We start from the raw sequence: 15,929 nt of genomic DNA, 5'->3' as shown, positions 1-15,929 counted from the left end.
CATTCTCGTGTAAGTTATGCGATTATAAATCTGCACAAAATAGCACTCTAATGCTGCACATGAGAACTCACACGGGTATAAAACCATTCTCGTGTAATTTATGCAATTACAAATGTGCACGAAATGGCCATCTAGTGACGCACATGAGAACTCACACGGGTATCTTGTAGTTATGCAATTATAAATGCATATGAAAAAAATGATTTACTTAAGTATTTGACAACTCATATATATATTTTTAATTATAGTCTAGCGCTTAGCTGCAATCAGACCTTCTAGCAAGTGATGATGCATCCTAAGATGGAGCGCACTTGCCTAGAAGTTGCCTATACTCATACACACATACACTTAGACTGGCGATAACCCAATTTTTTGTAAAATTTGTAAATACGAATGTACACATAGCTGGAGTCTAATATGTCATATTATGCCCATACTGGTGAAAACCATCATGTTGGTGAAGGGCTCGCCTCACTCCGTCACCGGAGAATACTCAGCAGATACTCTTCAACAGACAGTGCGCTTTGTGTTGTGTCAAGGAGGATCTGAGTACCTACGTCACGCCGGCTTTGACAGACCTTGCCATATACTAAATTTTATAATTGATCAAAAGTTTGTTTCTTACCTTTTGTAAAAATACAATAGATATTAAATAATTATAACAAGCTATTAAATTATATCATTAAAAAATATTTTAAGTATAAGCTCTGTATTTTTTTTTATTCTACGTACTAATCTTATAGTAATAGTGAATTGCAGATGACTCTGAGCTGCAACTCTTAGGACGGTTACGCACATCTGATCCGAGTCAGTAAAAATACGTTCCGAGTAGTCATAGAACTGTTTGTTGGTAGCTTACGCACTATATCCGAGTTCCGTCATCCGAGTTCTGTTCGTCATTCGTGAGAAATGAGAATATCTCGGATGTGCCTCGGATTCAAATCGGACATATGACGCAGATATGTCAAAAGCCCCTTTTTCATGTATGGGAGGCCCCCTTGAACTAATTCAATGTTTGGTTTGAATCAACGTTTTACATTAAATTACCAAATTTTTTTAGTTTTGTAACTCATTACGTCACCGAGCTAGGGGCCTGTGATATGCGGACAGACAGACAGCAGGGTGACATTATTAGGGCTCTGTTTTTACCCTTTGGGAATGGAACCCAAAAAACAGTTCATATGCGCTAATGCTTTTAACCTTATTTCTTCTATCTTATTTCTATAATGTAAAATGATTATATCACACTTCTAATTTTATAAAGGCGAAAGTTTGTGTGTATGTTTGTTACTCTTTCACGCAAAAACTGCTGAACGGATTTGGCTGAAATTGGCAATGGAGATAGATTATACCCTAGATTTACCCATAGGCTACTTTTTGTCCCGGAAAATTAAAGAGTTCCTACGAGATTTTGAAAACTTTCATGCACGCGGATGAAGTCGCGGGCGTCAGCTAGTGCGGTATAAAATGCGATAAGTGGTCATACCTACACGTTAGGCCAACGTTCTCGAAAAAGCAACTACGCAGCTCAATTACTGCGTGCTGGCGAATCACACCACAGTATAGCGATTATTTGTGAACGTCAGGATGGCCGGTGTAGTGCTGGAAAACTAATGAGATATATTCCAAAAAATTGTACCTAAATTGTACTATTTAGTACCTATATAGAAATAATTAGTACCTTCATCAATTAAATAATAAACGAAGTTTCTCATACACCGGCGGTCCTGACGTCAGGTTGGCCGCTATGTTTTTGTATCTTGCATATAGGCTACGATAATCATTCTAAATCTTACATAGAAAATTTGTACCTAATTAGTACCTACCAAAACACCCAACGCACAATGAAAATCTAAATGGGATCCCACGCAAAATAATATTATTTCATTTCCGCGCCATACAAAATCATGCAATCGCGCGTTGCTAAGTAAATTCTTCGAGTACTAATTGCTTTTGACAGGTGCCGTGGCATAGCGCATGTCAAATTAAATATCTAAAGCTGTTTCCGTTTCCGTTGTAAACATTTAAAAAAAAACAGTCAAGCGCGCGTCGGACTCGTACACCAAGACTTCGTGGAGGTTTTCAACAAGTAGGTTTTATATTAATAAAATTCTTAAGTCTACGACAGTGACTGAGGGAAAATCCTATATCCTACTACTATTATATTATTATTACTATCCATACTAATCACACTAATATTATAAAGGCGAAAGTTCGTGTGTATGTGTGTGTTTGTTACTCTTTAACGCGAAAACTACAGAACGGATTCGGCTGAAATTTAGAATGGAGATAGATTATACCCTACATTAATACATAGGTAACTTTTATCCCGGAAAGTTAAAGAGTTCCTACGGGATTTTAAAAAACCTATACCCACGCGAACAAAGTCACAGGCATCGGCTAATAATATTATAAATGCGAAAGTGAGTCTGTCTGTCTGCAACCTTTTCACGGCTAAACCTCTGAACCGATTCTAGTGAAATTTGGACTACAGACAGACTACGTACAGACTTAGGATACATTTCGGGGAAGGACATAGGCTACTTTTTTCCCGAAAGAAACAAACGGCTCCCGCGGGATAGCATACTATTATACGTTATTGAACGATAAATGCGTAAAAGATAGCACGCTATCCTGCGGGAACTGTCTGTTTTTTTTCGAGAGAATAAGTAGCCTTTATTGCTTATTAGATCCTCGCCTATGTCTTTGCAAAAAATAGGGTCACTTATATCACTTTTTAGTAGGTCCTCTGACATCGACTATGTCTATGCAAAAATGACATTCATTCATAGTTCTGCTACGGCGCTATTGAACGACAAATCCGTGAAAGATAGTATACTATCCCGCGGGAGCCGTTTGTTTCATTCGAGAAAAAAGTAGCCTATGTCCTTCCCAAAATGTATCCTAGGTAAGTCTTTACCAAATTTCACTAAAATCGGTTCAGAGGTTTAGCTGTGAAAACGTAGCAGACCGACAGACACACTTTCGCATTTATAATATTATTAGTATATTAGTATGGATAATATATATAATAGTAATAATAATATAATAGTAGTAGGATATATAGGATTTTCCCTCAGTCACTGTCATAGACTTAAGAATTTTATTAATATAAAACCTACTTGTTAAAAACCTCCACGAAGTCTTGGTGTACGAGTCCGACGCACGCTTGACTGTTTTTTTTTTAAATGTTTACAACGGAAACGGAAACAGCTTTAGATATTTAATTTGACATGCGCTATGCCACGGCACCTGTCAAAAGCAATTAGTACACGAAGAATTTACTTAGCAACGAGCGATTGCATGATTTTGTATGGCGCGTAAATGAAATAATATTGTTTTGTGTGGGATCCCATTTAGATTGTCATTGTGCGTTGGGTGTTTTGGTAGGTACTAATTAGGTACAAATTTTCTATGTAAGATTTAGAATGATTATCGTAGCCTATATGCAAGATACAAAAACATAGCGGCCAACCTGACGTCAGGACCGCCGGTGTATGAGAAACTTCGTTTATTATTTAATTGATGAAGGTACTAATTATTTCTATATAGGTACTAAATAGTACAATTTAGGTACAATTTTTTGGAATATATCTCATTATTTTTCCAGCACTACACCGGCCATCCTGACGTTCACGATTATTTATTACGCTAAATATAAAACAGTAAGAAAAGTGTTTTGTTTCAGTAACTACCTTGTCGACGAGTGTTGCGACAAATGACGAGAACAAAGTCCACGCGACTGAAGAAGCCGATATATTCCAGAAAACCAATGACAATGGTGAATTTGAAAACCAATCATCTAGTAAAATGAACGTAAACATTAATACATTCAAAAATTGTGTAGTCAAGTTATATGATATTTTCACAAATATGAAAGTTGTTACGAAACATGATGGACCGGTGACGAAAACACGAATAACTGATATGGTTTGTGACAGTCGGGATATTGCGTCTAAAGATTCCAGTTATCGGGCAACAAGTCAGAACGAAGTCCTTCCGACAGAATACATTGTACCAGTCACTAGTAGTAGTACTAGTCTGAGTAATGTCATTAATACAGCACAATGCATTAATTCATCACAAAATAGTTTACACACTGAGGAAGGGTCGTTCACTTGTGACATTTGTCGAAAAACTTATAATAGAAAAAGTCTCTTAGTTAAACATATAAAAACTCACTCTGAAGTAAGAGGGTTCACTTGCAAGACTTGTCAATACAAATGTAAATATCAATATCTTTTGACAAGACACATGGTAACTCACACTGGTATAAAATCATTCTCGTGTAAGTTGTGCGATCACAAATTTGCAGAAAATAGCGCTCTAGTAACGCACATGAGAACTCACACCGGTATAAAACCATTCTCGTGTAAGTTATGCAATTACAAATGTGCACGAAATGGCGATCTAGTGACGCACATGAGAACTCACACGGGTATAAAACCATTCTTGTGTAATTTATGCAATTACAAATGTGCACGAAATGGCGATCTGGTGACGCACATGAGAACTCACACGGGTATAAAACCATTCTCGTGTGAGTTATGCGAATACAAATGTGCACGAAATGGCGATCTAGTGACGCACATGAGAACTCACACTGGTATAAAACCATTCTTGTGTAATTTATGCAATTACAAATGTGCACGAAATGGCGATCTAGTGAGGCACATGAAAACTCACACGGGTATAAAACCATTCTCGTGTAAGTTATGCGATTACAAATGTGCACGAAATGGCGATCTAGTGAGGCACATGACAACTCACACGGGTATAAAACCATTCTCGTGTAAGTTATGCGATTATAAATCTGCACAAAATAGCACTCTAATGCTGCATATGAGAACTCACACGGGTATAAAACCATTCTTGTGTAATTTATGCAATTACAAATGCGCACGAAATGGCGATCTAGTGACGCACATGAGAACTCACACGGGTATAAAACCATTCTTGTGTAATTTATGCAATTACAAATGTGCACGAAGTAGCGCTCTAGTGCCGCACATGAGAACTCACACGGGTATAAAACCATTCTCGTGTAAGTTATGCGATTATAAATGTGCACAAAATAGCCATCTAGTGACGCACATGAGAACTCACACGGGTATCTTGTAGTTATGCAATTATAAATGCATATGAAAATGATTTACTTAAGTATTTGAGAACTCATATATATATTTTTAATTATAGTCTAGCGCTTAACTGCAATCAGACCTTCTAGCAAGTGATGATGCATCCTAAGATGGAGCGCACTTGCCTAGAAGTTGCCTATACTCATACACACATACACTTAGACTGGCGATAACCCAATTTTTTGTAAAATTTGTGAATACGAATGTACACATAGCTGGAGTCTAATATGTCATACTAGAAGATGCCCGCGGCTTCGCCCGCGTGGATTTCGGTTTTTTAAAATCCCGTAAGAACTCTTTGATTTTCCGGGATAAAAAGTAACCTATGTGCTAATCCAGGATACTATCTATCTCCATTCCAAATTTCAGCCAAATCCATTCAGTAGTTATTGCGTGAAAGAGTAACAAACATACACACACACACACACACACATGCACACACACACACACATACACACACACACACATACAAACTTTCGCCTTTTATAATATTAGTGTGATTATGCCCACACTGGTGAAAACCATCATGTTGGTGAAGGGCTCGCCTCACTCCGTCACCGGAGAATACTCAGCAGATACTCTACAACAGACAGTGCGCTTTGTGTTGTGTCAAGGAGGATCTGAGTACCTACCTACGTCACGCCGGCTTTGACAGACCTTGCCATATACTAAATTTTATAATTGATCAAAAATTTGTTTCTTACCTTTTGTAAAAATACAATAGATATTAAATAATTATAACAAGCTATTAAATTATATCATTAAAATATTTTAAGTATAAGCTCTGTATTTTTTTTAATTCTACGTACTAATCTTATAATAATAGTAAATTGCAGTTGACTCTGAGCTGCAACTCTTAGGACGGTTACGCACTTATCTGATCCGAGTTAGTAAAAATACGTTCCGAGTAGTCATAGAACTATTTGTTGGTAGCTTACGCACTATATGCGAGGTCCGTCATCCGAGTTCTGTCCGTCATCCGTGAGAAATGAGCATATCTCGGATGTGCCTCGGATTCAAATCGGACATATGACGCAGATATGTCAAAAGCCCCTTTTTCATGTATGGGAGGCCCCCTTGAACTAATTCAATGTTTGGTTTGAATCAACGTTTTACATTAATTACCGAAATTTCAGTTTTGTAACTCATTTCGTCACCGAGCTAGGGGCCTGTGATATGCGGACAGACGGACAGACAGACAGCAGGTTGACATTATTAGGGCTCTGTTTTTACCCTTTGGGAATGGAATCCTAAAAACAGTTCATATGCGCTAATGCTTTTAACCTTATTTCTTCTATCTTATTTCTATAATGTAAAATGATTATATCACACTTCTAATTTTATAAAGGCGAAAGTTTGTGTGTACGTATGTGTGTATGTTTGTTACACTTTCACGCAAAAACTGTTGAACGGATTTGGCTGAAATTGGCAATGGAGATAGATTATACCCTGGATTTACCCATAGGCTACTTTTTGTCCCGGAAAGTTAAAGAGTTCCTACGAGATTTTGAAAACCTTAATGCACGCGGACGAAGTCGCGGGCGTCAGCTAGTGCGGTATAAAATGCGATAAGTGGTCATACCTACACGTTAGGCCAACGTTCTCGAAAAAGCAACTACACAGCTCAACTGCGTGCTGGCGAGTCACACCAGAATATAGCGATTATTTATTACGCTAAATATAAAACAGTAAGAAAAGTGTTTTGTTTCAGCAACTGCCTTGTCGACGAGTGTTGCGACAAATGACGAGAACAAAGGCCACGCGCCTGAAGAAGCCGATATATTCCAGAAAACCAATGACGATGGTGAATTTGAAAACCAATCATCTAGTAAAATGAGCGTAAACATTAATACATTCAAAAATTGTGTAGTCAAGTTATATGATATTTTCACAAATATGAAAGTTGTTACGAAACATGATGGACCGGTGACGAAAACACGAATAACTGATATGGTTTGTGACAGTCGGGATATTGCGTCTAAAGATTCCAGTTATCGGGCAACAAGTCAGAACGAAGTCCTTCCGACAGAATACATTGTACCAGTCACTAGTAGTAGTACTAGTCTGAGTAATGTCATTAATCCAGTACAATGTATTAATTCATCACAAAATAGTTTACACACTGAGGAAGGGTCGTTCACTTGTGACATTTGTCGTAAAACTTATAATAGAAAAAGTCTCTTAATTAAACATATAAAGACTCACTCTGAAGTAAGAGGGTTCACTTGCAAGACTTGTCAATACAAATGTAAATATCAATATCTTTTGACAAGACACATGGTAACTCACACTGGTATAAAACCATTCTCGTGTAAGTTATGCGATTATAAATCTGCACATAATAGCCATCTAGTGAGGCACATGAGAACTCACTCGGGTATAAAACCATTCTCGTGTAAGTTATGCGATTACAAATCTGCACATAATAGCCATCTAGTGCGGCACATGAGAACTCACACGGGTATAAAACCATTCTCGTGTAAGTTATGCGATTATAAATCTGCACATAATAGCCATCTAGTGAGGCACATGAGAACTCACTCGGGTATAAAACCATTCTCGTGTAAGTTATGCGATTATAAATCTGCACAAAATAGCACTCTAATGCTGCACATGAGAACTCACACGGGTATAAAACCATTCTCGTGTAATTTATGCAATTACAAATGTGCACGAAATGGCGATCTAGTGACGCACATGAGAACTCACTCGGGTATAAAACCATTCTCGTGTAAGTTATGCGATTATAAATCTGCACAAAATAGCACTCTAATGCTGCACATGACAACTCACACGGGTATAAAACCATTCTCGTGTAATTTATGCAATTACAAATGTGCACGAAATGGCGATCTAGTGACGCACATGAGAACTCACTCGGGTATAAAACCATTCTCGTGTAAGTTATGCGATTATAAACGTGCACATAATAGCCATCTAGTGACGCATATGAGAACTCACTCGGGTTTAAAACCATTCTCGTGTAAGTTATGCGATTATAAATCTGCACAAAATAGCACTATAATGCTGCACATGAGAACTCACACGGGTATAAAACCATTCTCGTGTAATTTATGCAATTACAAATGTGCACGAAATAGCCATTTAGTGTCGCACATGAGAACTCACTCGGGTATAAAACCATTCTCGTGTAAGTTATGCGATTATAAATCTGCACAAAATAGCACTCTAATGCTGCACATGAGAACTCACACGGGTATAAAACCATTCTCGTGTAATTTATGCAATTACAAATGTGCACGAAATGGCGATCTAGTGACGCACATGAGAACTCACTCGGGTATAAAACCATTCTCGTGTAAGTTATGCGATTATAAATCTGCACAAAATAGCACTCTAATGCTGCACATGAGAACTCACACGGGTATAAAACCATTCTCGTGTAATTTATGCAATTACAAATGCGCACGAAATAGCCATTTAGTGTCGCACATGAGAACTCACTCGGGTATAAAACCATTCTCGTGTAAGTTATGCGATTATAAATCTGCACATAATAGCCATCTAGTGACGCACATGAGAACTCACACGGGTATCTTGTAGTTATGCAATTATAAATGCATATGAAAAAAATGATTTACTTAAGTATTTGACAACTCATATATATATTTTTAATTATAGTCTAGCGCTTAGCTGCAATCAGACCTTCTAGCAAGTGATGATGCATCCTAAGATGGAGCGCACTTGCCTAGAAGTTGCCTATACTCATACACACATACACTTAGACTGGCGATAACCCAATTTTTTGTAAAATTTGTAAATACGAATGTACACATAGCTGGAGTCTAATATGTCATATTATGCCCATACTGGTGAAAACCATCATGTTGGTGAAGGGCTCGCCTCACTCCGTCACCGGAGAATACTCAGCAGATACTCTTCAACAGACAGTGCGCTTTGTGTTGTGTCAAGGAGGATCTGAGTACCTACGTCACGCCGGCTTTGACAGACCTTGCCATATACTAAATTTTATAATTGATCAAAAATTTGTTTCTTACCTTTTGTAAAAATACAATAGATATTAAATAATTATAACAAGCTATTAAATTATATCATTAAAATATTTTAAGTATAAGCTCTGTATTTTTTTTAATTCTACGTACTAATCTTATAATAATAGTAAATTGCAGTTGACTCTGAGCTGCAACTCTTAGGACGGTTACGCACTTATCTGATCCGAGTCAGTAAAAATACGTTCCGAGTAGTCATAGAACTATTTGTTGGTAGCTTACGCACTATATCCGAGGTCCGTCATCCGAGTTCTGTCCGTCATCCGTGAGAAATGAGAATATCTCGGATGTGCCTCGGATTCAAATCGGACATATGACGCAGATATGTCAAAAGCCCCTTTTTCATGTATGGGAGGCCCCCTTGAACTAATTCAATGTTTGGTTTGAATCAACGTTTTACATTAAATTACCAAAATTTTTTAGTTTTGTAACTCATTTCGTCACCGAGCTAGGGGCCTGTGATATGCGGACAGACAGACAGCAGGGTGACATTATTAGGGCTCTGTTTTTACCCTTTGGGAATGGAATCCTAAAAACAATTCATATGCGCTAATGCTTTTAACCTTATTTCTTCTATCTTATTTCTATAATGTAAAATGATTATATCACACTTCTAATTTTATAAAGGCGAAAGTTTGTGTGTATGTTTGTTACTCTTTCACGCCAAAACTGCTGAACGGATTTGGCTGAAATCGGCAATGGAGATAGATTATACCCTGGATTTACCCATAGGCTACTTTTTGTCCCGGAAAATTAAAGAGTTCCTACGAGATTTTGAAAACCTTTATGCACGCGGACGAAGTCGCGGGCGTCAGCTAGTGCGGTATAAAATGCGATAAGTGGTCATACCTACACGTTAGGCCAACGTTCTCGAAAAAGCAACTACACAGCTCAACTGCGTGCTGGCGAATCACACCAGAATATAAATAAATAAATAAATAAACTTTTATTTCAGGCCATTTTTATTTATAACGCTAAATATAAAACAGTAAGAAAAGTGTTTTGTTTCAGTAACTGCCTTGTCGACGAGTGTTGCGACAAATGACGAGAACAAAGGCCACGCGCCTGAAGAAGCCGATATATTCCAGAAAACCAATGACGATGGTGAATTTGAAAACCAATCATCTTGTAAAATGAGCGTAAACATTAATACATTCAAAAATTGTGTAGTCAAGTTATATGATATTTTCACAAATATGAAAGTTGTTACGAAACATGATGGACCGGTGACGAAAACACGAATAACTGATATGGTTTGTGACAGTCGGGATATTTTGTCTAAAGATTCCAGTTATCGGGCAATAAGTCAGAACGAAGTCCTTCCGACAGAATACATTGTACCAGTCACTAGTAGTAGTACTAGTCTGAGTAATGTCATTAATACAGTACAATGCATTAATTCATCACAAAATAGTTTACACACTGAGGAAGGGTCGTTCACTTGTGACATTTGTCGTAAAACTTATAATAGAAAAAGTCTCTTAATTAAACATATAAAGACTCACTCTGAAGTAAGAGGGTTCACTTGCAAGACTTGTCAATACAAATGTAAATATCAATATCTTTTGACAAGACACATGGTAACTCACACTGGTATAAAACCTTTCTCGTGTGACTTATGCGATTATAAATGTGCACAAAATAGCCATTTAGTGGGGCACATGAGAACTCACTCGGGGATAAAACCATTCTCGTGTAAGTTATGCGATTATAAATCTGCACGAAATGGCGATCTAGTGAGGCACATGAGAACTCACACGGGTATAAAACCATTCTCGTGTAAGTTATGCGAATACAAATGTGCACGAAACGGCGATCTAGTGACGCACATGAGAACTCACACTGATATAAAACCATTCTTGTGTAATTTATGCAATTACAAATGTGCACGAAATGGTGATCTAGTGACGCACATGAGAACTCACACGGGTATAAAACCATTCTTGTGTAATTTATGCAATTACAAATGTGCACGAAGTAGCGCTCTAGTAACGCACATGAGAACTCACACCGGTATAAAACCATTCTCGTGTAAGTTATGCAATTACAAATGTGCACGAAATGGCGATCTAGTGACGCACATGAGAACTCACACGGGTATAAAACCATTCTTGTGTAATTTATGCAATTACAAATGTGCACGAAATGGCGATCTAGTGACGCACATGAGAACTCACACGGGTATAAAACCATTCTCGTGTAAGTTATGCGATTATAAATCTGCACAAAATAGCACTCTAATGCAGCACATGAGAACTCACACGGGTATAAAACCATTCTTGTGTAATTTATGCAATTACAAATGTGCACGAAGTAGCGCTCTAGTAACGCACATGAGAACTCACACCGGTATAAAACCATTCTCGTGTAAGTTATGCGAATACAAATGTGCACGAAACGGCGATCTAGTGACGCACGTGAGAACTCACACTGATATAAAACCATTCTTGTGTAATTTATGCAATTACAAATGAGCACGAAATGGCGATCTAGTGAGGCACATGAAAACTCACACGGGTATAAAACCATTCTCGTGTAAGTTATGCGATTACAAATGTGCACGAAATGGCGATCTAGTGAGACACATGAAAACTCACACGGGTCTAAAACCATTCTCGTGTAAGTTATGCGATTATAAATCTGCACATAATAGCCATCTAGTGAGGCACATGAGAACTCACTCGGGTATAAAACCATTCTCGTGTAAGTTATGCGATTATAAATCTGCACAAAATAGCACTCTAATGCAGCACATGAGAACTCACACGGGTATAAAACCATTCTCGTGTAATTTATGCAATTACAAATGTGCACGAAATGGCGATCTAGTGACGCACATGAGAACTCACTCGGGTATAAAACCATTCTCGTGTAACTTATGCGATTATAAATGTGCACAAAGTAGCCATCTAGTGACGCACATGAGAACTCACACGGGTATCTTGTAGTTATGCAATTATAAATGCATATGAAAATGATTTACTTAAGTATTTGAGAACTCATATATATATTTTTAATTATAGTCTAGCGCTTAGCTGCAATCAGACCTTCTAGCAAGTGATGATGCATCCTAAGATGGAGCGCACTTGCCTAGAAGTTGCCTATACTCATACACACATACACTTAGACTGGCGATAACCCAATTTTTTGTAAAATTTGTGAATACGAATGTACACATAGCTGGAGTCTAATATGTCATACTAGAAGATGCCCGTGGCTTCGCCCGCGTGGATTTCGGTTTTTTAAAATCCCGTAGGAACTCTTTGATTTTCCGAGATAAAAAGTAGCCTATGTGCTAATCCAGGATACTATCTATCTCCGTTCCAAATTTCAGCCAAATCCATTCAGTAGTTATTGCGTGAAAGAGTAACAAACACACACACACACACACACATATACAAACTTTCGCCTTTATAATATTAGTGTGATTATGTCCACACTGGTGAAAACCATCATGTTGGTGAAGGACTCGCCTCACTCCGTCACCGGAGAATACTCAGCAGATACTCTACAACAGACAGTGCGCTTTGTGTTGTGTCAAGGAGGATCTGAGTACCTACGTCACGCCGGCTTTGACAGACCTTGCCATATACTAAATTTTATAATTGATCAAAAATTTGTTTCTTACCTTTTGTAAAAATACAATAGATATTAAATAATTATAACAAGCTATTAAATTATATCATTAAAATATTTTAAGTATAAGCTCTGTATTTTTTTTAATTCTACGTCCTAATCTTATAGTAATAGTAAATTGCAGTTGACTCTGAGCTGCAACTCTTAGGACGGTTACGCACATCTGATCCGAGTCAGTAAAAATACGTTCCGAGTAGTCATAGAACTATTTGTTGGTAGCTTACGCACTATATCCGAGGTCCGTCATCCGAGTTCTGTCCGTCATCCGTGAGAAATGAGAATATCTCGGATGTGCCTCGGATTCAAATCGGACATATGACGCAGATATGTCAAAAGCCCCTTGTTCATGTATGGGAGGCCCCCTTGAACTAATTCAATGTTTGGTTTGAATCAACTTTTTACATTAATTACCGAAATTTCAGTTTTGTAACTCATTTCGTCACCGAGCTAGGGGCCTGTGATATGCGGACAGACGGACAGACAGACAGCAGGGTGACATTAGGGCTCTGTTTTTACCCTTTGGGAATGGAACCCAAAAAACAGTTCATATGCGCTAATGCTTTTAACCTTATTTCTTCTATCTTATTTCTATAATGTAAAATGATTATATCACACTTCTAATTTTATAAAGGCGAAAGTTTGTGTGTATGTTTGTTACTCTTTCACGCAAAAACTGCTGAACGGATTTGGCTGAAATTGGCAATGGAGATAGATTATACCCTGGATTTATCCATAGGCTACTTTTTGTCCCGGAAAGTTAAAGAGTTCCTACGAGATTTTGAAAACCTTAATGCACGCGGACGAAGTCGCGGGCGTCAGCTAGTGCGGTATAAAATGCGATAAGTGGTCATACCTACACGTTAGGCCAACGTTCTCGAAAAAGCAACTACACAGCTCAACTGCGTGCTGGCGAGTCACACCAGAATATAGCGATTATTTATTACGCTAAATATAAAACAGTAAGAAAAGTGTTTTGTTTCAGCAACTGCCTTGTCGACGAGTGTTGCGACAAATGGGAACAAAGGCCACGCGACTGAAGAAGCCGATATATTCCAGAAAACCAATGACGATGGTGAATTTGAAAACCAATCATCTAGTAAAATGAGCGTAAACATTAATACATTCAAAAATTGTATAGTCAAGTTATATGATATTTTCACAAATATGAAAGTTGTTACGAAACATGATGGACCGGTGACGAAAACACGAATAACTGATATGGTTTGTGACAGTCGGGATATTGCGTCTAAAGATTCCAGTTATCGGGCAACAAGTCAGAACGAAGTCCTTCCGCCAGAATACATTGTACCAGTCACTAGTAGTAGTACTAGTCTGAGTAATGTCATTAATACAGCACAATGCATTAATTCATCACAAAATAGTTTACACACTGAGGAAGGGTTGTTCACTTGTGACATTTGTCGAAAAACTTGTAATAGAAAAAGTCTCTTAGTTAAACATATAAAGACTCACACTGAAGTAAGAGGGTTCACTTGCAAGACTTGTCAATACAAATGTAAATATCAATATCTTTTGACAAGACACATGGTAACTCACACTGGTATAAAACCTTTCTCGTGTGACTTATGCGATTATAAATGTGCACAAAATAGCCATCTAGTGTCGCACATGAGAACTCACTCGGGGATAAAACCATTCTCGTGTAAGTTATGCGATTATAAATGTGCGCAAAATAGCACTCTAATGCGGCACATGAAAACTCACACTGGTATAAAATCATTCTCGTGTAAGTTGTGCGATCACAAATTTGCAGAAAATAGCACTCTAGTGACACACATGAGAACTCACACGGGTATAAAACCATTCTTTTGTAAGTTATGCGATTACAAATTTGCACAATGTAACGCTCTAGTAACGCACATGAGAACTCACACGGGTATAAAACCATTCTCGTGTAAGTTATGCAATTACAAATGTGCACGAAATGGCGATCTAGTGACGCACATGAGAACTCACACAGGTATAAAACCATTCTCGTGTAAGTTATGCAATTACAAATGTGCACGAAATGGCGATCTAGTGACGCACATGAGAACTCACACGGGTATAAAACCATTCTCGTGTAAGTTATGCGAATACAAATGTGCACGAAATGGCGATCTAGTGACGCACATGAGAACTCACACTGATATAAAACCATTCTTGTGTAATTTATGCAATTACAAATGTGCACGAAATGGCGATCTAGTGAGGCACATGAAAACTCACACGGGTATAAAACCATTCTCGTGTAAGTTATGCGATTACAAATGTGCACGAAATGGCGATCTAGTGAGGCACATGAAAACTCACACGGGTATAAAACCATTCTCGTGTAAGTTATGCGATTATACATCTGCACAAAATAGCACTCTAATGCTGCACATGAGAACTCACACGGGTATAAAACCATTCTTGTGTAATTTATGCAATTACAAATGTGCACGAAATGGCGATCTAGTGACGCACATGAGAACTCACACGGGTATAAAACCATTCTTGTGTAATTTATGCAATTACAAATGTGCACGAAATGGCGATCTAGTGAGGCACATGAAAACTCACACGGGTATAAAACCATTCTCGTGTAATTTATGCGATTATAAATGTGGACAAAGTAGCACTCTAGTGACGCACATGAGAACTCACACGGGTATAAAACCATTCTCGTGTAAGTTATGCGATTATAAATCTGCACAAAATAGCACTCTAATGCTGCACATGAGAACTCACACGGGTATAAAACCATTCTCGTGTAAGTTATGCGATTATAAATGTTCACGAAATATCCATCTAGTGTCGCATATGAGAACTCACACTGGTGTAGAACCATCATGTCCGTGAACCGCTCGCCTCCCTTGTCACCGGAGAATGCTCAGCAGGTAGACTGTACAACAGACCGTGTGCTTTGTGTAGAGCGTGTTTAGGAGCATCCGTGTCTGTCACGCCCGCTTTGGGAAACTTTGCCATCACACTAATATTATAAAGGCGAAAGTTTGTATGTGTGTGTGTGTGTGTGTGTGTATGTGTATGTTTGTTACTCCTTCACGCAAAAACTACTGGACAGATTGGGCTGAAATTTAGAATGGAGATAGATTATACTCTGGATTAGCACATAGGCTAC

General features: G+C 38.0%; 1 protein-coding gene across 1 annotated transcript in view; it reads left to right on the top strand.

The window, feature by feature from the left end:
• LOC123878296 overlaps positions 1 to 14,141 on the top strand; it is a 73,381-nt gene extending 59,240 nt beyond the window's left edge. Inside the window, exons 15-20 of the mRNA XM_045925442.1 lie at positions 3,689 to 3,781; positions 6,850 to 8,204; positions 8,631 to 8,691; positions 10,181 to 10,273; positions 13,788 to 13,877; positions 14,038 to 14,141. Coding sequence (XP_045781398.1) covers positions 3,689 to 3,781; positions 6,850 to 8,204; positions 8,631 to 8,691; positions 10,181 to 10,273; positions 13,788 to 13,877; positions 14,038 to 14,141 — 1,796 coding nt within the window. The remainder of the gene's footprint in view (positions 1 to 3,688; positions 3,782 to 6,849; positions 8,205 to 8,630; positions 8,692 to 10,180; positions 10,274 to 13,787; positions 13,878 to 14,037) is intronic.
• The last annotated feature ends 1,788 nt before the right edge of the window (positions 14,142 to 15,929 follow it).

This window comes from Maniola jurtina, chromosome 26 (assembly GCF_905333055.1).
Source record: "Maniola jurtina chromosome 26, ilManJurt1.1, whole genome shotgun sequence".
Lineage (NCBI taxonomy): Eukaryota > Metazoa > Arthropoda > Insecta > Lepidoptera > Nymphalidae > Maniola > Maniola jurtina.
The sequence above is the reverse complement of the archived record's forward strand: the minus strand, read 5'-3'. Positions and strand labels throughout refer to the sequence as shown.